The 22,401-nt window shown below is 40.7% G+C and overlaps 1 protein-coding gene across 1 annotated transcript in view; it reads left to right on the forward strand.

The window, feature by feature from the left end:
* The window catches only part of LRP2 (LDL receptor related protein 2), a 197,641-nt gene that overhangs the window by 128,541 nt on the left and 46,699 nt on the right, over nt 1-22,401 (forward strand). The window contains exons 39-52 of the mRNA XM_029225973.1: nt 155-1,075; nt 1,208-1,373; nt 1,730-1,888; nt 3,158-3,444; nt 4,157-4,360; nt 4,932-5,174; nt 8,204-8,329; nt 9,471-9,590; nt 12,177-12,308; nt 13,604-13,805; nt 14,737-15,032; nt 16,492-17,008; nt 20,054-20,206; nt 20,716-20,886. Of these exons, the coding sequence (XP_029081806.1) occupies nt 155-1,075; nt 1,208-1,373; nt 1,730-1,888; nt 3,158-3,444; nt 4,157-4,360; nt 4,932-5,174; nt 8,204-8,329; nt 9,471-9,590; nt 12,177-12,308; nt 13,604-13,805; nt 14,737-15,032; nt 16,492-17,008; nt 20,054-20,206; nt 20,716-20,886 (3,697 nt within the window). The remainder of the gene's footprint in view (nt 1-154; nt 1,076-1,207; nt 1,374-1,729; nt 1,889-3,157; nt 3,445-4,156; nt 4,361-4,931; nt 5,175-8,203; nt 8,330-9,470; nt 9,591-12,176; nt 12,309-13,603; nt 13,806-14,736; nt 15,033-16,491; nt 17,009-20,053; nt 20,207-20,715; nt 20,887-22,401) is intronic.

The raw sequence follows: 22,401 nt of genomic DNA on the forward strand, positions 1-22,401 counted from the left end.
GTAAATATTTATTTTTCTAAGTCTAAACTGAGATACTAACCTATCATCCTGGAAAAGACAACATATACTGACCCAAACCTCAATCTTACAAACGATATCTTCTTCATCCTTCTTGTTTTTCCATTCATCAGCATTCTCTTTCATTTTTCTGCAGGAAATCTTTATTTCACCAATGCTTTTAGGTCTGAAACACTGATAGAAGTTCTAAGGATCAATACCACCCATCGCCGTGTTCTCCTTAAAACCACAGTGGATATGCCCAGGGATATTGTTGTAGACCCCAAGAACAGATACCTCTTCTGGTCTGACTATGGACAAAACCCAAAGATTGAACGTTCTTTTCTTGACTGTACCAATCGAACTGTGCTTGTATCAAACATCGTTGCCACACCACGGGGCTTGGCATTGGACCTTAGCAATGGCTACGTTTATTGGGTTGATGATGCTTTAGATTTAATTGCAAGGGTCAGCACTGATGGAGGGGAATCTGAAGTAATTCGTTTTGGCAGTCGTTACCCCGCTCCTTATGCCATCACTATATTAGGAAATTCCATCATATGGGTAGACAGGAATTTAAAAAAAATCTTCCAAGCTAGCAAGGAGCCATATAAAGCAGATCCACCAACAGTTATAAGGGACAATATCGACTGGCTAAGAGATGTGACCATCTTTGACCAGAATGCTCAGCCCCGGTCACCAGCAGAGGTCGACAACAACCCTTGCTTGGAGGATAATGGAGGATGCACCCATTTCTGCTTTGCTCTGCCTAAATTGCACACCCCAAAATGTGGCTGTGCCTTTGGGACCCTGCAAGGTGATGGCAAGAGCTGTGCCATTTCATCAGAAAATTTCCTCATCTTTGCCTTGGATGATTCCTTGAGGAGCTTACATTTTGACCCTGAGGACTATAGTCAACCTTTCACAGCAATAAGTGTGGAAAGAATTGCCGTGGCCCTAGACTATGACAGCATAGATAACAGAATCTACTTCACACAAATTTTACAATCTGGAAAAGGCCAGATTTCCTATGTCAACCTGAATTCAAGGAGCAGTTCTCCCATCGTTGTTGTTTCGGGTAAGTGCACGCTAAGTGTAGCTTATCTTGGAAGGAGACACAATAGGGTCAACACACGTGGATAACCCAGGGGTTCTAAAATGCATATTGAGACTCTAACTTCTTTTTGTGTTTTTGTTGGTGTATGTCCAGGCATAGGGAATCCTGAGGGCATTGCCTTTGACTGGATCAATAGAAGAATTTATTACAGTGACTACACCAACCAGACAATTAAGTCCATTGCCACGGATGGGTCTAAGCACACTGTGATAGCCCGAGTTACAAAGCCAAGAGCAATTGTGTTAGATCCTTGCCAAGGGTATGCCATGGTCTGCTTATTTCTGGAGGGAGTGGGGTCTGAAATTATTTTATGCTCATAGAGAGCCAGTGATTTGTGGGCTTGTAGCACTGTAGCTACAGATTCAAGGGTGAAAGAGCATGAGTGACTCTACCTGGGAAGGAACTCCCATTGATGCTAGGAAAATTGGCAGCATACTAGCGAATTAATGCTCTGACTCAGTAAATCCACATTGGGCAAGTTGTATGGATGGGAATGGAGTAGGGTTTCATTTTGCCATATTGGTGTCAATTTACAGTTAAAGAATGCTGCCATCTTTCTTAAGTAAAAAGAGTGAGGTTCTTTGTGATGAATTATGACTCCTTTTGGATCACTAGGTACATGTATTGGACCGACTGGAGTACTAATGCCCAAATTGAGAGAGCCACACTGGGAGGAAACTTCCGGGAATCCATCGTGAACAGTGACCTGGTCTGGCCCAACGGGCTCACTCTGGACTATGAAGAAGGCTGTCTCTACTGGGCAGATGCTAATCTGTATGTGTCTTTGGTTATTCCTGTGGGTGTTGATGAGAAGATTTCTTCCTCCCTCTTCAAAAAAAGAGGGATATGCATAATGTGATGAAATATTGGTGAATACACCTGTGAAAACTGATCTATATCATGAGGTTGAATAACTGTGAACTGAAGGCATCTAAAGATGCATTACTAGACAAGTTAATTTCAACTATAATTACAAATGTAGTCATTCAATTTATAATTTACGGGCCTCATGTAAGTACCATAAAATATGAATGACTTTTCAATGCACACTGATAGTAAGTTTTCTCTGGGCTTTTAGCATTCAGTATCTTGTAAAAACATTTTCCTTCAGTCTTTGTCTTTTCGTTGTCTTCTCAAAAAAGTTCTTTCTTCTGTGCCAGCTTCTTCTCAATTTCATAGTGTTTTGCTTATAAACTTCTGTCAGCTCTAATTTTATATGTAACCCTCCAAGTACTCCTGAAATTACTCACATTCCAATCATCCGAATGATTGAAGAGATGAGATGATTTTGTTTATTATGGCTGGTGTCTGCATGGTGGGAATCTTAAATTTTCTTGCTTATTTTCTTATGATTTTGGTCTTGTGCCACTGAGCACCTAACAACTTCATCTTTATTTTCTCACTTGAAACAAAGCAGTGATGTTTTGTGTCTAAATTTGGATCATTCTAGGTAAATATCTCAAAGTAAATGACAAATGGAAAAAGTCATTAAGGGAGTGGGAAGGGAAAAGTAATTCGCATTTAAAAAGAATATATTTATTTATTTGGCTGCATCGGGTCTTAGTCGCAGCATGTGGGAATCTTTAGTTGCAGCATGTGGGATCTAGTTCCCTGACCAGGGATTGAACCCGGGCCCCCCGCATTAGGAGTGTGGAGCCTTAGCCACTGGACCACCAGGGAAGTCCCATGTAATTCACATTTTATTGAGTGACTACTCTGTGCTAAACACCGAGTTCCATGCGATACATGTATTATTTCATAATGCTCTCCTGTTTTCAAATGTTAGTCTGGTTCCCTTTGTAGGATTACTTGTGGGTTATATTAATATGTGGAAATCAATGATTTATATAGGCCATTGTTTGATAAGCAGATGAAGTTCTCCCATTACCAGAAGAAACATTTCTTGCTGCCATATGCTGCACTTGAAAAGAAAGTTGGGGGCTTGTGTAAAGCCATGGTTGGGCTCAGGCATTGGGTTCCAGTTGAGGAACGTATTCTTTCTGGATTCCAGCCTTTTTTTTTTTTTTTCCATCTTCGTTTTAGGCAGAGGATTGAGCGCATCACTCTACAGGGCCTGGAGCGGGAGGTCATTGTCAGCAGAGCCAATAATCCTTTTGGTTTGGCTGTCTATGGCCAGTATGTTTACTGGACTGACTGGTTCAATAAAAAAATTTACCGAGCAAACAAATATGATGGGTCAAGTCAGACTGCAATGACCACGACTCTTCCCTTCCTGCCTAAGGGTATTCGTGCTGTCGTGAAGGACCAACAGCAGTGTCACAATCCTTGCGATCAGTTTAATGGGGGCTGCAGCCATATTTGTGCACCAGGTAAGGCACTGGCCATGAAGATAGACTCATGGAGAGTAATAATAATGATGACCACTAGTAAGGAAGGCTGAGGGAATATTCAGCTCTAATAGGAGAAAAAATTCTCTTTGTTTTCAGAGTAACTTATAAAATAGATTTCAGTGTTTGTATGTTGAGAAGAAGACTTTGAAAGGTTTCTTTTGTATTCCATGTGGAGCCTTCTTACAAAGACATTTTTAATTCAAGCTTGATGGAGGTAGAAAGAAACATGCAGGTTAGGCTGCTGCATCTCATGTCTTGAATAGAAATGTCATCAACGAGCTAATGTTCCTTATAAAAGGATTTAATTCTTTCACTTAGGAGGTACAGTTTTTAGTGGATATTTTAGAGTGTGGTGTGTGCTTCAGAAGTGTGTTTTATAGAGAACAACAAATTCATAGGAAGACGTGCCTTTTGAGACTGTTGCTTTGCAGATTTTGCTGAGAAGGTAGAATCATTGCTAACGTTTCAGTGAAGACAAGAGATAGTGGTTTAAAGATTAAGGTGAAGTAGCCGCATTTATTAGAAATTGGTGGTGGTTCTTATTGATGGAAAAATGACTCAGAGTAGAGTTTCCGTGGCTTGTCTTATAGCGTGTTTAATATAGAAGCTGTGGCCAATGCTCTTCTGGAGGAGAAAATATGAATGTTTGCTACACAAATCTTTAGCTTTTCCTGGGCCTACCTTTCTTCAGGTCCAAATGGCCCTGAGTGCCAGTGTCCACACGAGGGCCACTGGTACCTGGCCAACAACAATAAGTACTGCATCCGGGATAATGGTACAAGGTGCCATAGTTCCAAGTTCACCTGCCTCAGTGGGAACTGCATCCCAGAGCAGTGGAAATGTAACGACATTGATGACTGTGGTGACAGCAGTGACGAGCTGGAAACTCTCTGTGGTGAGTTGGACTCTTGGAACTTTTGTTAAGAACTCACAATGTACCAAGTGTTTGGTCCTTTTAGAAGTGAAAAACATTTACTCTGAGAATCTAGACTTGCACTTTGCTTAAATCACACGTAGGCTGATATATGTGCTGTGAAGTAGTGTATGATGGTTTATTAGGAAGCACCTCTATAGTGGTTAAGAGCAAAGGTGCTGGATGCCATTTACAGTCTGTAGAGGCCTGGGAAAGTTACTTAACCTCTCTGAGCCTCAATCACATTAAAGCATTGTGTCTGAAAACTTAACGTGATTAAGTTTAATGTGATTGGGATAAACTTATACATTGAGATGGTAGAGAAATGGAGTGACTTTGCCATTTGCTTAAAATACTTCATTTGCTAAAAGAAGCATACAAAATATTTGCTTAATCTAACTAATTTAAAGTGTTATCTCACTTTGCATGCAGTGCGTTTTGCCTTGGAAGGTAAACCCAAAGTGTCTTATTTTATTTGCTTGTATCTTTTTAGAAAATGGGATGATGCTTTAATCCAGAAGCTTCTTCAATGTTTTTTTTCCCCTCCTTTTAGCGTATCACACCTGCCCTTTGACAAGCTTCACCTGTGCCAACGGGCGATGTGTCCAATATCGTTATCGTTGTGATCACTACAATGACTGTGGTGACAACAGTGATGAGGCAGGGTGCCTGTTCAGGGCTTGTAACGAAACCACGGAATTTACTTGCAGTAATGGAAAGTGCATCCCGCTTCACTTAGTCTGCGATGGAATGGACCACTGCCATGATCACAATGCTTCAGATGAGAAAAATTGCTGTAAGTTCATCTTCAGTACTTGTGCTTTGGAGTCTTGAAGTCTTAGAACTTGGGAGATGAAATTTTTGTATAAAGACAATGCATTTTCTGAGAAAAAACCCCATAGTATTCATCTAAAACATACATTTCATTTTAATACAGTCTACTAAGCGATTTTTTAAAACTATTCTACCTAGTATTTGAATTATTCACCTAAATTTATGGATCTGTACAACCATTGACTATTTAACGTCCAGTATTTTCTCCTTGGTTTATACATCTGACGGTTTTAAAGCTTTACCAGTGGTTACTGACAAAAATGATTGATTAATGTGTTGTGTTTAATGTTTGTTGTGCAAAAAGGTATGTAGTACAGTGTTGACTGAAATGATTTGTCTCTTTAGTTTTTCTGGTAAATTGCTTTTTAGTGAATTGATTTTCCAAAATTTCTGGGATTTGCACTTTAGAATCTTGAGAAAACAAAAGGGCGGAGCGTGAGCACAAATGTATTTTTAGTTTGGGTATATCTACATGTTCCATTGCTTTTGTAGGCACTTAAACACAATATTTATTCAGGTGTGCCTTTTTTTTTTTTTTTTATCAACAAGTGGCCAATCTGTTTCATCTATCTCCCCAAACTTTTTTTTTTTTTTTTTTTTTGTCGGTACTTGGGCCTCTCGCTGCCGTGGCCTCTCCCGTTGTGGAGCATAGGCTCCAGACGCGCAGGCTCAGCAGCCATGGCTCACGGGCCCAGCCGCTCCGCGGCATGTGGGATCCTCCTGGACCGGGGGCACAAACCCGTGTCCCCTGCATCGGCAGGCGGACTCTCAACCACTGCGCCACCAGGGAAGCCCCCAAACTTTATTTTGGGTATTTTAATGCAACTCCCAGACATACATATCACTGATAAAGACCTTCTGAAAAACAACTACCATGCCAGTATTATGCCCAACAAAATCAACAATACTTATTTAATATCCTCTAGTACTCAGTCCATATTCAAATTTTATCACTTGTCCCCAAAATGTCAACAGTTGCTCTGTTCAAATTATGATTCAGGCAAGGTCTACACATTGATTTAGGCTGGAATTGAGGCCTAGTGATTTGATTACATTAGACTCAATTCTTTGGGCAAGAACACTTCATAGGTGGAGCTATTTCTTGTCGTATCACATAATGAAGCACATAATGCTTGATTGTTCCACTTTAAGTGAGGATGAAATTAATTAGTGAATTTAGAAGTCAGCCTGAATCTTCCCTTAGGAAGTTCCCATCAACCTTTCACCCACTGGTTTTAGCATCCATGGATGGTTGTTCCATAAATTCATTATTACTTTAAGGGTTACAAAATAGGCATTTTAAAATTTTATCGTTCCTTGCACATTTATTTGCTGACGTTCCATAAAGAAGAAATTTCCCTTATTAACTGTTTTGTTACCCTGAAATAAAATTCTGCAGCGTAAATGTCTGATTCTTTCCCTTTGTCATTTTTGAGAGTAATGAGTTGGTGACCAATGAGCACTAAGTTTTTGCTTTGTTTTGTTTTTACTGTTGTGTTAAACTCATGGATTTTTGCATTTTTGAGTTTAAATGCAGTGAAGTAAGTTACTGGTTTCGGTGCTTAATTGTTCTATCTTCGGCCAGCAGGAACCCTGGTAAAGTTGGGTTCTCTGTTATTTTGACTTGACCCCATTCAGTCTTCCATAGCTCAGACTTGTACATTTCCTGTCTCAGACCTGGAATTGGCCTCATTCCTTTTGTGGTATTTAAAAATTACCACAGTGTTGCCTTACCCATTCCTATTTGGCTTTTATTGCTTTTAGGCCTTTTTATTGGAAGAGCTAGGAAATACAATTCTTAAGGGGGAATAAGTGATATTGGTATTTTCCATTTTAATTTGGGATAACAGGTTTTTTACCTTTTGGATTTTATAATCATGTCTCTTTTACTTAAAAATCTTGGTTTGTAATAAGTGACATTAACATAGTCACTTATTTGCTTTATTCTATAATAATTTCAACATGCCTATAATAATTTCAAAGTAACCACACAAATATAATTAAAGATTTTAGGTCCTTCTTGTTCTTAGATTATTTCCCACTAGGAATATGCAGTCATTTGTTACTGTTTCCAAATTTTAGGAATTGCTTTTCTTTATCTATTTTTATTTCATTATGTTTATTTATACAAAATAATGTGCATAGTTTCATAGTCAAAATTATATGACAAGGTGCATTCACAGAAGTCCTTCTTCCTTGTCCTCTCCACCCTGCTCCCTCCATACTCTTCTCAATCTGTTCATAGGGGTTACAATTCTCATTAGTTTTTTCATCGTTGTTGTTGTTTTTAGTGTAAGCATTTCTTTCTTGTTAGACATACACACTGCCATCATTTTTCTTACACAAAAGATAGCCTAGTGTTCTGCTTTCTTTTTTTTTTGCTGTACGTGGGCCTCTCACTGTTGTGGCCTCTCCCATTGCGGAGCACAGGCTCTGGACACGCAGGCTCAGCAGCCATGGCTCACGGGCCCAGCTGCTCCGCAGCATGCGGGATCTTCCCAGACCCCGGCATGAACCCGTGTCCCCTGCATTGGAAGGCGAACTCTCAACCACTGCGCCACCAGGGAAGCCCTCTGCTTTCTTACTGTTGATATATCCTGGAGATCATACTATCATTCCTTATCAATATACAGAGATCTTCTTTCTTCATTCCTTTTTACAGCTACATATTACTCCATTGTGTGGATATGCCATCATTTATTTAACCAAGAGTGGGGAGTCATGCTGATGCTATTAAATAATGAAAACAGACAATTAAAACTATAAAGCAGCCTCCGCTCTCCTCCATGGCCTCCAGTATCAGCTGGAAATATCTGTTTTTACTGTAGAATGTATGGCATCCCATAAGTGTCATGGATCATGCCTCTGTGATAGCTTTGAACATCCTTCCCTTCTGGTGGTTTGATTCTGCAATAGATCTGTTAGTGTGGACGTGTATGATGTATATGTGGTGGGTAAGTTCCAAATGTTTATCTGGTTGTCTTTTTCAAGCTGATCGCACGTGCCAGCCTGGATATGTAAAATGTATGAATTCAACTGTTTGTATTCCTCATCTTTTCTTGTGTGATGGAGACAACGACTGTGGAGATATGAGTGATGAAAACCCCATTTTCTGTGGTAAGATAAAACTGCTTTTCCTTCTGTGGTTCCAGGGATGCATGTCTTGAGCTAATGCAAAGATACGTCGCCTGGGTGTTTGGGCTAATTTCAATTTGTCATCTCAAATTGACCTTGTAAGTAGATTCAGTAGGCAGTTACTTTAGGATGTAATTGTAGGGGCATAAGAAGCCCCTTCTCTCTGTTCCCTGGCTGGATGCCTGACTCCAAATATTTCTTCCAGAGACCAGCTCTAATGCCTAACTTTCTACAATTAAAGACCTTTTGTCTTCAGGAACTCCAGGCAGAATTTGTACATTGAGCCCTTGTATTTGCTCTCAATACATTTGTAGTAGCCATTAGTAACTGAAGTAATTTTTCTCTCTTTTTCATATGTTTGACTTTCAGAAACCTTAATTGCATATTTAGCCATTTGGTTTAATCAAATAATTTCCTGTGTCTATTAAACTAAAAGGCCTTTCTTAAGCACGATGATTTTGAGACTATTGCTGTAAGTAGATGCATCCTTTAAGAACTTAGTGATTGTCACCAGGCCAGGTTACAGTCCAAGAGCAGAAGTCAGTTGTAAAAACAGCAGCAAGAGGTAGCCGAAAATCTAGAAAACACATTAGACCAGGACTACCTCAGGTTATGCGAGAAAAGAATCAATGTTCACGTGTAGGCAGAGTCATTTACTCAAATGAATTATAAGGATGATTAAAAGCAGAACTTTGCTAACTCTCTAGAATCATGGTCTAAGATGGCTAAAAGATTGTGTGTAGGGTGAACTCAGATTTGGTTATATTGTTGATTTTGCTTTTCAATAGCATTTATTTTATGTTATGTTATGGCAGAAAACGTAGAACCAAGTTTTCTTTTATCTATAATTTGTGATTTCATGTGTCAAAAAATAGTCTTTTGGTATTTCTAACAAATGCAATTCATTTTTGAACTTCTGGAATTTAGAAAAAAATTCTGGGAAACTGGAGTGGTATTGCTCTCCCATACTCTTCCCTCCCAATGGAAAACTTATACAAAAACTCATTTCCCAGGCCTCAGCCTTCCTTTCTTGGCAGCTCGTATCCAGATCAGAGATACAGGCAGGTTATTAGGAACAAGCTTGTGTGTTGCTCATGAGTTTTATCTTCTTTGCCTCCTGCAGTCTCTAAGTCGTGTAAGAGCGATGAGTTCCACTGCACATCTGGATCCTGTATTCCTAGCTTTTGGTTTTGTGATCACGAAAGAGATTGTTCTGATGGCTCTGATGAACCTGACACTTGTGGTAAGAGAGTAAGCAAGCATGGAAAGCATTGTAATGCGGCTGAAGACCCTCTTCCGACTACTTCAAATATAGAGTATGATTCTGGCTGCGGAATGTTTGCACTCCTTGCTGAAACCACTCAGCAGACATTCATTAAAAACCTGCTCATGCAGGGCACTGGGTGGGTTGCTGATCAGGATATGGGGGCTGCTGATCGATGCAGATGAAAAGAGATTATGTTAGTGATGCACCTGATACCTGCCTGGCTTGTAGAACTCAATTAATTGTAATTGACTCTGAATTGGAATTTCTGAACTTGGCTGAGTTCTGACCCATAAGACTGTGGGAGGATCCAAGAGTGATTGAAATCATCATATACAGGTGGAGGGGGCATATGAGGGGCACATATTTCTTTCTGTTCTGTGTGCCAGCTGAGGAGGTAGGGTCCATGGCCATCTGAGCTTCCTGAGATGTTCCAAGGACCTTCTAGTTATATTCTTAGAGGCAGTTGTGTGTTGCTTGTGTTTGAAGGCTGCTATTTACCTTTGCAAGTCCTAATCTATATCCACGCACAATTTTTTTACATAATTTAAAAAATATAAAGGTAAAATCTAATACATTGCTTTTTTGTCTGTCAGTATTGCTGTATAGGGGTCAGCAAACTATGGCCATGGGCTAGCTGCTTGTCTTTATAAATAAAGTTTCATTAGAATGCAGCCACATCCTGGCTACGGCTGCTTTTTTGCTACAATGGCAGTGTCAAGTAGGCGTGACAGAGAACATATGGCCTGTGAGCCTAAAATATATACTGTCTGGTTAAGAGAGAGTTTGCTGTCCCCTGTTACGAAGTCTTCGTACTCCTGTTTAATGGCTGTGTGATATTCCATTGAGTGGTTATATGATCATTGAGTTAACTGCCTCTATTTTAAGCATTTAGATTGCTTTATTTTTTTCCTGTATTATAAATATCACTGCAGTAAGTACCATCACATATAAAGCTTTTTTTTGGAGTGGTATTTTCTTTTTATAAATTTATTTACTTATTTTTGGCTGCGTTGGGTCTTCGTTGCTGCGTGCAGGCGTTCTCTAGTTGCGGTGCATGGGCTTCTCACAGTGGTGGCTTCTCTTGTTGCAGAGCACGGGCTCCAGGGCGCACGGGCTTCAGTAGTTGTGGCACACAGGCTCAGTAGTTGTGGCGCACGGGCTTAGTTGCTCCACGGCAATGTGGGATCTTCCCGGACCAGGGTTCGAACCTGTGTCCCCTGCATTGGCAGGCAGATTCCCAACCACTGCGCCACCAGGGAAGTCCCTGGAGGGGTATTTTCTTAAGACCATTAGCCTAGTTTTGCAGCTGAATTCAGACTATTTTCTATTCCTATCTTCCCTCAGGTTCAAATTCTGTGGCTAATAGAAAGTGATATTAGAAGCTCTTTGCCAATTTCTTTTTCCCCAACACTAAGAGTTTTGAGAAAACAAAGGGCACATAGAGTTTTGAAGATCTGTAAGGGAAATAATTAATAACTGTTAGGTGGGTAGAATAGTCTTAGAGATTGGTTTAAGTATATGAGCTATTGGTTCAAATATATGAAGAATAAATATAGTTTCCAGACTTCTCCATGGGAACCAAAGTCATAGTAATAGCAATTAGTACCAACTGTCTGACATATTTAAAGAGAAGTAAACACACAATCTAATATGAATGCATTCTCATAATATGCAGAGATATATTTTTTTCTAGTTTTATTGAGATATAATTGACATACAGCACTGTGTAAGTTTAAGGTATAGAGCATGATTTACATACATCATGAAATGGTTACCACAATAAGTTTGGTGAACATCCAATACACAGATATTATTTTAAAGAAATAATAAGATGTATATAAAAGAGTAAAATCCCCATTCCTTCAGCCTCCTACAGTCCCCTCCCTCCCTAGACATAATCACTATTAAGTGTGAATTCTTCTTATCTTTATCTATATATCCTGACATGTAGTTTTTAAAACACAAATAGGACCTTACTACATATATTTTTTCTGCAATTTCCCCCCCACTTTTTTTTTTAGCCTAACAGTAGCTTGTCAGTTAGAAAATGCAGCTCTATCTCATTCCTTTGCACTGCTGAATATTGCTGTAAAGTATGGGTGTTCCATGTGTTTTTATCCCTTTCCCAGCTGATGGATATTTAGGTTGTTTCCATTTTCACTATAAGACATAATGCTAGCATGAACATCCTGCATATGTGGGAAGATTCTTATAGGTTAGATCTCTAGGAGTAGCGTTCGTGTGTCAAAGGGGATATGTTTCTTTCAAGGCTGTATTGATATGTACTCTTTTCTTACCAGCTTATGAATGGTCATGTTTCTCCTTACTGTTATTATTGTGCTGTATTTTTAGTGGTTAAAATTAAATTTTCTTTAGCCCTAGGCTAATTTTGAGGGGTCTCTGGGTTTATTGGCATATGACAACTTGGTTCGTTGACATGTGGGATATGATTAAAGAACTCTAATTGGTGTTCTAGAAAGCCCATGCTGTAGTAGGCTTCTCTCAAGATTCCTGGACTGCGAACCACTCTTCTCACCAAGAGTACTTTTTATATTTTTTCAGAGTTTTCTGAGCCAACATGCTTCAGTGATGAATTCAGGTGTGACAATAACAGGTGCATCCAAGTAGAGTGGGTCTGTGATGGTGATAATGACTGTGGGGACATGAGTGATGAGGATGAAAGACACCACTGTGGTAAGTGCAAACAATCAATTCCTCTGCATTGTCACATTCTAGGGAAACTCAGTAGATTTATTTTTCTGTCTTTGGAATATATGGTTGTCAGAGAGGTTCCTCTTTGTTGAATGCACACAGATAGAATGTTACCTTTATTTTTACGCCCAAGAATGTTTGATATCATCCACTTAAATGCTTTAAAATGATGAAAAATGATTTTAATGTTTACTTTTTTTCTGTTGCATTTAGGTAATGGAAATAATGTCCTACATTTCTAGAGCAGATAAAGAGAACTCAGTTGGCCACTCTTAATAGCAGTTTTAATAACGTTGCAACTAACTGTGCCTCCAGTTTTATCCATTATCCTAGAGCTGTTAGGGGGTGGGGGGGTCATTCCTTTTAAGTGAATTATGGAACAAACTATGGAACACCATCTCCCATTACCAACAGAGCATAGGACTCTTAGCTAAGGTGTCTTGGAACAGTGTCTTTCCATGGTAGGATAATAGAAACAATGACTCCATGATGTTTGCATTTGATTGTTACCTCATATGTCCATGACTTTGGTGGTGGTCCATGGTTCTACATATATTCTATGAAATGGGTGGTTGGCAGCTGCACAAACATGGTCTGTAGCATATACTTTTCTCCCATATCTCCTCACCAAGACTCCCTTCCTCTTGTCTCCTCTTTACCCTCAGTGAGATTGGATAAAATACCTGTATTTTATTCTGCAGGCTTTCATGATTACATGTTAGCATCTTAGCTCTTTCCTAACAGTGTCTTGGTTTCTGACAACTCTTACTGACATACACAGCTCCTATATACCTAGGAAAGAAGCCCTAGCTTTTTGGAAAATTCTATGACTTTGAGCTATCTAGTCAACCATTGCGAGCTTCAGTTTTCTCATCTGTAGAACTGGCATAAAAATGCCTATCTCACATCGTGTTTGAGTGATTATACTTTGTAAGCTAAAAAGTGTTACCAAATGTAAGGGATTTTTGGTATCCAATTAATAAAATGTGAGTAGTTTTGATAGGCCTAAGGGAAAAATGTGACCTTACATTAATTTTATGGAAAACTAAATGAGGTGTTTTATTACCTTTACTTTTTACTTCTGAAAAAAATCAAAGATCCAAAGCAATTAAAATGAAAATTTGGGAGCATAGTTTGTCTACCTATTTTCCCTTCATTTCCTTTCATCCCTCAGACTATTATGTAATGTCAAGCAAGATAAATAATGCTTCAGAATGAATTTGACTTCTAGAATGAGCTCTCATGTGATCTCTGATTCTCATGTGCTTTGGTTTCAGAGAGTCACAGCTGCTCAAGTTCTGAGTTTCTCTGTGTAAGTAGCGTGTCTCCATCCAGGAGGTGCATCCCTCAATCTTGGGTTTGTGATGGCGATGCGGATTGCTCTGATGCCTATGATGAGCACCAGAACTGCACCAGGAGATCCTGCTCTGAAACGGAGTTCACCTGTAGTAATGGACTGTGTATCCCCGACTGGTTCAGGTGAATTGGGGATTAAACAATCTACAAACGAACCTAAACTTCCATGAGGCAGGACTGGGGCCTGGAGCCCGTGGTACTTTGGATTTCTTTTAAAATCAAAAGAGAAAAAAAAGAAATTTTAGGTCAAAGAAAGTATTATAATACCAAATAATATTAATATATCTGGCTTTATACCAATGTGGTCCTTAATTATAAATGTTTTTTATGGTGGTAAAAGTCACATAATATAAAACATACTATTTTAACCACATTTAAGTGTACAGTTCAGTGGCACTAAGTATATTCACATTGCTGTGCAACTCTTACCATCACCCATCTCTGGAATTTTTCACCTTCCTAAACCGAAACTCTGTCCTCTTTAAACACTAACTCCCCATTCGCCCTCCCCACTCCCCTTAACCCCCGGCCCCTGGCATCTACCAGTGTACTTTCTGACTCTATGAATTTGACTATTCTAGGGAAATAAATAAATATTTTTATGGAGGAAGGGGCCCATGAAGGCAAAAGTGCCTAGGGTCCATGAAGGTCATAACGTGACCTTGCACGGAGGGTCAGAGAGATGAATGAAGTGGGCTTGCTAGAAGAAAGTTGTTTCTTGAGGTAGCTGAGGCTCTTGGTTTTCCACTTGGAGTAGAGGCATGGGTACAAGAAATACTTCATTCTCTTCTCTCTGCTGTAAGAAGAATAACGGTGTGAGCATGATGATAAATGGGTCTGGGCGCTGCGGCTCAGGGTCAACCAGACAACAGTGAGGGGCAGGTGAGGTGGACCTTGGGCAAGTGCCCCAGCTAAGAGACGCAGACACTAGTCAGCGTCATTTGTTTGGAGGGAAGTTGCGAATCTGGATTTTCACCTGAAATATTCTGATTTTAAATGCTGGAAACATATTTTTAAAACCGTCTCAAGAGTGGTACTGGGTTTCATGACACAGGTGTGACCGGCGCAACGACTGTGGTGACTACAGTGATGAGAGGGACTGCGTGTACCCTGCCTGCGACAAGGTCCATTTTACCTGTCAGAATGGGCTCTGCATTTATAAGGCCTTCGTCTGTGATGGGGAAAATGACTGTGGAGATGACTCAGATGAGCTGGAACACCTGTGTCACACCCCGGAGACCACGTGTCCCCCTCATCAGTTCAGGTGTGACAATGGGAACTGCATCGAGATGGTGAAAGTCTGCAACCACCTAGATGACTGTTTAGACAACAGTGATGAGAAAGGATGTGGTGAGTATAACAGAAGATCGGGGAAAAGGAAACCAGGGGGACAATGTAGATTTTCAACCCTTCATGACTTAGCAGGACTTGTCAGTTCGTTCTCTAAGTAGAACATTGCCAGAAAATTACTATTGCTTGTCTAGCAAAAAGCAAGGATTTCTTGGTATATAAGGTCAGTCACAAACATTTTTTGGACTAATTCATGAGTTAGGCAGTCATTACAGAGAACAGGAGATGAACAAATTCAGGCCAACGGTGTCTAGCAGCAGAGAGTATTGATTCTCTTTGGCCTCTTGCAATGACTTGTTTCCTTCACTGCCTCTCTGCTAGGATTCCTTAGCCTGTTTTTTTTTTTTTTTAATAAATTTATTTATTTTATTTATTTTTATTTTTGGCTGTATTGGGTCTTCGTTGCTGTGTGCAGGCTTTCTCTAATTGCGGTGAGCGGGGGCTACTCTTCGTTGCGGTGCGCAGGCTTCTCATTGCGGTGGCTTCTCTTGTTGTGCAGCACGGGCTCTGGGCGCGTGGGCTTCAGTAGTTGTGGCTTGCGGGCTCAGTAGTTGTGGCTCGCGGGCTTAGTTGCTCCGCGGCATGTGGGATCTGCCCGGACCAGGGCTCGAACCCGTGTCTCCTGCATTGGCAGGCGGATTCTTAACCACTGAGCCACCAGAGAAGTCCCCTTAGCCTGTTCTTAATTTTCATCCTCAGGTGGCTAAAGGGGAGAGTTTAACTGGCAGCCCCTCCCCCCACCCCCACCGAACTCCCACAAGTAAACCAGTCTAGAATTTATAAAATACAGACTCTTAAGGAAATGTTCTCCCCTCTGTGTAGTTTTTGAATGAGAATGGCCATGTGTCACAGGACCAGCCAGAGGTACCCTCCTGGGGTGCTGGGTGGCTCATCCCATTTGTGAGACTCAGTCAAGTGAGCACTTCTCTTCCCATCTCCATGTTCAGGGATGTCACACTGGGAGCCTGAAATTGGCCATGGTGTGAGTCGTGGCACCATTGAAATGGAAGAGGCTACAAATTAGAGCTCCCCCCTCCCCCCATCCCACCGCACACCCCAGACTTGTTTTACCAGCACACCACTGTGTGGGCTCTTCTGCTCTTCTTTCTTCTCTCTCCTGCTATTTCACTTCTAAATTTATCGATTAAAAGAAGATTGGCAGGTATAGGATTAGAAGTCAAACTTGTTTGTTGTATTAGTTGTTGAAACCACTGGTGAAGGATCAAGTTGGGAGGAAGTTGAGTAAGAGTGACTTTTGAATAATGTAGGGCCTTTAGAAATCCCTTCTTATCTGTCTTCTTTTAGCATGATTCATTAAGAATTGGGTCTGTCCAAACGAAGCAAAACAAAACGAAACAAAAAGGATTGGGCCTGTCCAGTGGGAAGGTTGACTTTGGACCATTATGGTGGATCCATTGCTGTCAACTTAGGTTCTCTGATAACTGTCTTTTACCTACAGGTGTTAATGAATGCAATGACCCTTCACTCAGTGGCTGCGACCACAATTGCACAGACACTTTAACCAGTTTCTATTGTTCTTGTAACCCTGGTTACAAGCTGTTGTCTGACAAGCGGACTTGTGTTGATATTGATGAATGCAAGGAGACGCCCTTTGTCTGTAGCCAGAAGTGTGAGAACGTACTGGGCTCTTACATCTGCAAGTGTGCCCCAGGCTACATCCGTGAGCCAGATGGAAAGACCTGCCGGCAGAACAGCAACATCGAGCCCGATCTCATTTTTAGCAACCGTTACTATTTGAGAAATCTAACTATCGATGGCCATTTATACTCCCTCATCTTGCAAGGACTGGGTAATGCTGTGGCAGTGGATTTTGACCGAGTAGAAAAGAGATTGTACTGGCTTGATATAGAGAATAAAGTCATTGAGAGAATGTTTCTGAATAAGACAAACAGGGAGACAGTCATAAAGTACAATCTACCAGGTACAGAAAGTCTGGCTGTCGACTGGGTTACCAGGTAAGAAAAAGCTGAGGAGCTTTTTAAGAGTTAAAAGGCTTTTTGCTTTTAAAAAAGTATTCAAGCCATGTTTCCATCCTAACAGAGAGCTGATCTCTTCCAACTTGGGTTAATGGGTGGATACATTTTAATGCTTCTGCATGTTTTTGTTTTTTTCTGCTATGTACCTAATAATCAAATGGGATACCACAGAACCTAAAATCTAGTGATTTTAAGAATTTATGATATCAGTTTCATGGGGAGGGGCATCACAAAGGAGGAAAGAGCTCTGTTATTACTGGCCACTCAGTGAACTGGAGGTGATGTGAAGGGATGATGCATGCATTTGTTGGTGCATTCAGTCATTTAAAGCTGTTGCCTAAGTGCCTCCTGCATGCAGTGCTATGCTAGGAACTGGGGTCTAGAGGTCAACAAGACAGACACAGCCCCTGCTTTCCTGGCATTCACAGGCTGCTTGCAATGCTATTTATTCACAGCCTGGGCTGGTTGTAAAATGGAAAATGGCCGACTTGAAACTCTGAGCATCTTTAAGGGAGGTGGTGATACTTTAATTCAACTCCACCAGCTCAACCACACTTCTTCACATCTCTATTGAATATCGAATCTATCAGATATTTGGCTTTGTGGTTGACATGAAGCTGGAGGCACTTAGCCTGCAAATATTATTGCTTCAGTCACCTCAGACCTACAGAGGACTCTTCCACGTCTTCTCTGTTTGACCGTCTTAAGGGTAAAGGTCCTAAGATGGGGGATGGAGAATTGGCCCCCTAGTTCTACCTGAATAGTAACTGGCCTGCCATAGGTGCTCAAGGACTGCCTACAGAAAAATGAATAAAATCTTGATCATGTGAATACAAGTATTTTATATATAGTGGCTCTTTTGTGTGTCAAAAAGCATAGTGATTAATGATTTGCAGGAACAGAACTAATTGTGGTACTGCTCCTATCTCATCCTTTGCTGCAATGCAAGAAAAGGTAATATTTTAGCCTTGATATTGTCATTCAGCCCTCTCTCCCCAAAACTGGTAGGATGAGATTTTCCCTGGATTTCAGCTACTTTCCTCTCATTCTAGGCATGTTCTTGACCAGGGGAAAGAATTAGGTATATATGTGGTACTGAGAAAGATGGAGCAAAAACGTCTAGGGTGAGGGTAGGATAAATATCTCATGACCGAAGCATTTTCTCAAATGTTCAAGGAGGAGTACAGCCAGGCTAAACATTCCTTAAAACACAAGGCAGGATAGAACCCAGTCACATTTAAGTTTGTAGGGGACAGTTCTAAGATACTAATTACATTGAAATTTGAAACCATTTCCCCAATATCAATAAAGATGTTCATAGCGAACTCAAGGATGTTTGGTTTCCAAGGCCCTTAAACTTGATATACAAGTTTTTCAAAGCACCATTATGCACAGTGGAAAATTGTGCCGGTTCTCAGTCCTCTTAATTTTTCCTGGAGTGGGCATGGAGTGTCTTCTCCATATTCTGTTCACTGGGTCAGTGTTTTGACTGTGGAATAAAGAGAAATTAACGAGTTGGCAGTAAGCTCCACAGAGCGGAGTGCCCTGTGGTGGAGCCAGTCTTGAATTCCTGCTCTAGCTCTTACTAATCAGCAACCTCTGGGCCTCAGCAGCCTCATCAAGGAAACAGGAGTAATGGGCTTCCCTGGTGGCGCAGTGGTTGAGAGCCCGCCTGCCGATGCAGGGGACACGGGTTCGTGCCCCGGTCCCGGAAGATCCCACATGCCGCGGAGCGGCTGGGCCCGTGAGCCATGGCCGCTGAGCCTGCGCGTCTGGAGCCTGTGCTCCGCAACGGGAGAGGCCACAACAGTGAAAGGCCCGCATACCGCAAAAAAAAAAAAAAAAAAAGAAAACAGGAATAAGATATTAAATAATATTATATTTAAAAAAGTCCCTAGCCCAGGGCTTGGCATTTAATAGATGTTTGCTATTATTATTGCTATTATTACCCTCTACAATGTTGGAATCTAAAATTGTGGGCATCTCATACATCAGGATTTACCCAACTGAATTAAGTAGCAAGGCTTGTGCATTTATGCACACTCATTCCCTCATCCCCAAGCCTAAAAAGATGCTACTGTCCTAACAGTTAAATATTCTGACACCTCGCATGGTTGGATCAGGCTTACCTCTGGCAAGGAGACATTCGGGTCTTTTGGAAGAGAAATCGTTTCAGTAGGAATTGACTATCAGATCTCAAATGACACTCATTCTAGGAGTTTTGAACCCTTTGGAAGGTTATGGATACTTTAAGACTCTGGTGATACCCACAGACCCCTTGCTGGATAAAGGCACTTAACAAATTTATGCTTATACAATTTTGCGTCAGTTTTAGAAGGTACACCCCCCCGCCCCCAGAGCCTAGGCTACCCTGGTGTCAGATTAAGGACCCCAGATTAAGAACCCTGCCTTATAGAAAATAAATGGATTTTATTGAATAGCAATATATTCAGAACTGAAATATCCTTGAGGTAAGAGATTCTAATACGTTTCTAAAGCTTTTTGAGTTTAAGTAAAACTTGGCACAGGGTAAGAAACTCATTTTGCCAGCCTACTGGGACGGGGCCAGGGAGGGGGTCAGGTTTTTCTTTATCTGAAGGATGCCATGATTCAGAGTTCCGTTGTGCAGTCTCAATGATAGCACTTAGACAAGTTTGTTTCCTTGACTCCACCATTTAAACTGTAGTTCATGATACTCATTGATCACTCTCGCTTCCGCTTCCCTGCTCCTCTAAAGCCTGGAACATTGCTTGGGGAAGATGCCTTTTGCTGCATGAAGCAAGTAAAGCTAGAATCCTTGTGTGAAGTGTGGCCCCAGAATTTCCTGTTGTAAGGTGACATCTGGAAGAGTAGCACACATTCTTGCATCTTCTGTTGCCTCATTGCAGGAAGGTCAACTGTGTTTCCCCTTGTCCTTGTTTGCCTGGGGGAAAAGTGCTTGGATCGGAAATTGTGTGGCTAAATGTGCATTTTTTCTCAAGTAAAATGGCTATAACTCCTGGTTCTCCATTTCTCCATTTTCAGAAAGCTGTATTGGGTGGATTCCCACCTGAATTGCCTTTCTGTCTCTGACCTCAATGGTCGATACCGCCGCAAGCTGGCCGAGCACTGTGTGGATGCCAACAACACCTTCTGCATTGAGAATCCCAGAGGAATTGCCCTTCACCCTCGATATGGGTATTGTCTCCCTGTAATCTTGGGCTCTTCTTTCATGCCCTTCTTCCACCTCTGTTACCACAAAGGCTGTTCACGTAGTGATATCAAGGCCAGTGTCTTGTTGGAGTTTGTCTTCTGCTTTTCCTACCTGGTAAATGGCTTAGTATAATGGGTAGAAGCATGGCTTGTTCAAATGCTATTCATCGGCTATTCTATTTTCTTTGCCATGACACACCGTTCACTTTCAAAGTCACATATTTTGGCTGCATGCAAGTAATTTATGGTTTAAAAAAACAACAACCCACCTTTACTGGTCTTTCCATGTCAAATCCACTGAAATCCCCAGTTAATCATGTTCATTCCTGAGCACTTCCTGTGCATCATGCCCTGTTAGATTATTTTCTGTTCTCTTTCCTTTGTGAAAGGCTCTGTAGGATGTAAACTCCATTTCTCTAATTGGAGAAAGCTTATGTCTTTGCCACTGAGTTCTTTTGGCTTCAGGGACTGACCCTTTGTGTTTGCTCCAACAGGCATGTCTACTGGGGAGACTGGGCTGACCGAGCATACATTGGGAGAGTAGGCATGGACGGAACCCATAAGTCTGTGATTATTTCTACCAAGATCAAGTGGCCCAATGGCCTCACCATTGACTACACCAATGATCTACTATACTGGACAGATGCCCACCTGGGTTACATTGAGTACGTACTTAGAAAAGAATAAAGCAAACTAGGTGATTGCTGATTCCAAACACCAGTGCTTGTGTTGCCAGTGTATTTTTCCCAGGCAGCTTCTAACTGGCCTGTTTGTTGGAAGTCACTTCTAACTAAAGTGCCTATAGGCAATTCACCAAGCTCTGTGGTATGGTGCAAGAGAAAGAGCATGAACTTTGAAGTCATACAGATCAGGATATTGTCTTGGTACTTTTACTTCTTATACTCCTAAAAAAGCAGCTAGTAATCTCTCCCCTATGGTAGTCAGCTTAGTGCTCAACTCATCTTAATTCCCTTATCCCTTTACTTTACCCTACCCTCCCAAATATATGATTAATAGACTTGGAAAAATTATACTGTTCAATGAAAAGTACTCCTTGTAAAAAAGATAATACAAATTATTAGCCAAGCAGTACATGTTTATTTCGGGGCATTGCTAATTATGGCCTAGTTGGACTATGGTAATGTCTTCTGGGCATTTATGAACTAGTACCCAGATACACAGCCTGTTGCATGCAAAAGCAGGGAATTGTCATTAATTCACTAGAGCTAATTTAAAGGTTTAAAAAATCCTGTCATTCTATTAAATTTATTTTGAAAAAAATTACACTTGACAAAAAATACCCATAAAAGTATCTGAGGTCTTTATATAGAGATCATGCAAGAACTGAAGGAGAAGACAAGACTGCTTTCTGGTTTATGACCTTTTTAAAGAAACAGATAATGACTAAGTTCTGGTCATTTATCTGCAGTCTTATTAACAGAGGTCAAGAAGGTATTCAGGTTTTCCTATACCTTCTTTAAGTTTCCATAAATTATGATATTTTGGAAAAAACTTCTAACATCACATGGCTAATGTTCTCAACTTCTTTACTTGCTAGCTCATTCCACCTCTTGTGAGTTTTAGCGTCTGCTCCCAGTTTTTTAAATATTAAAATATCAGTATTCTGACATAGGTTCAGAGGAATGAATGAGACCTAGATTCACTAATAATGTCTGGGTCATGATTAATAATACATGTGCTACCAGTGTGTACAAAGCTAACCCTGCTGGCCTCTAGGTTAACTCAGCTAGTCCATACCGCTCAGGTTATACTGAGAATCAAGCTGTCTCTGAAAACTGCTTCTCCCCTTGTCTTCCTGAGGAGACAGAAGTCCAGCTTTAGATTGCTTTCCTCTGATTTCTTCTGATGGCTTAGGAAACAGTGTTCATCCCAGGATATTGAAGAATGCTTCATGGAGAACATCAACATAACAGGTTATAAACCTTCAAGAGCTGCATCAGCAGGAAAGCAGCTGTGGTTAGAAATTAGTGATCTTTAAACTCCTCTGGTTATTCCTATTTTTTTTTGTTTTGATTTTTTTTAACATCTTTATTAGAGTATAATTGCTTTACAATGGTGTGTTAGTTTCTGCTTTATAACAAAGTGAATCACGTATACGTATACATATGTCCCCATATCTCTTCCCTTTTGCGTCTCCCTCCCTCCCCCCTCCCTATCCC

This window comes from Monodon monoceros, unplaced genomic scaffold, assembly GCF_005190385.1.
Source record: "Monodon monoceros isolate NGI ecotype Baffin Bay Population unplaced genomic scaffold, NGI_Narwhal_1 Super_Scaffold_16, whole genome shotgun sequence".
Taxonomy (NCBI): Eukaryota; Metazoa; Chordata; class Mammalia; order Artiodactyla; family Monodontidae; genus Monodon; species Monodon monoceros.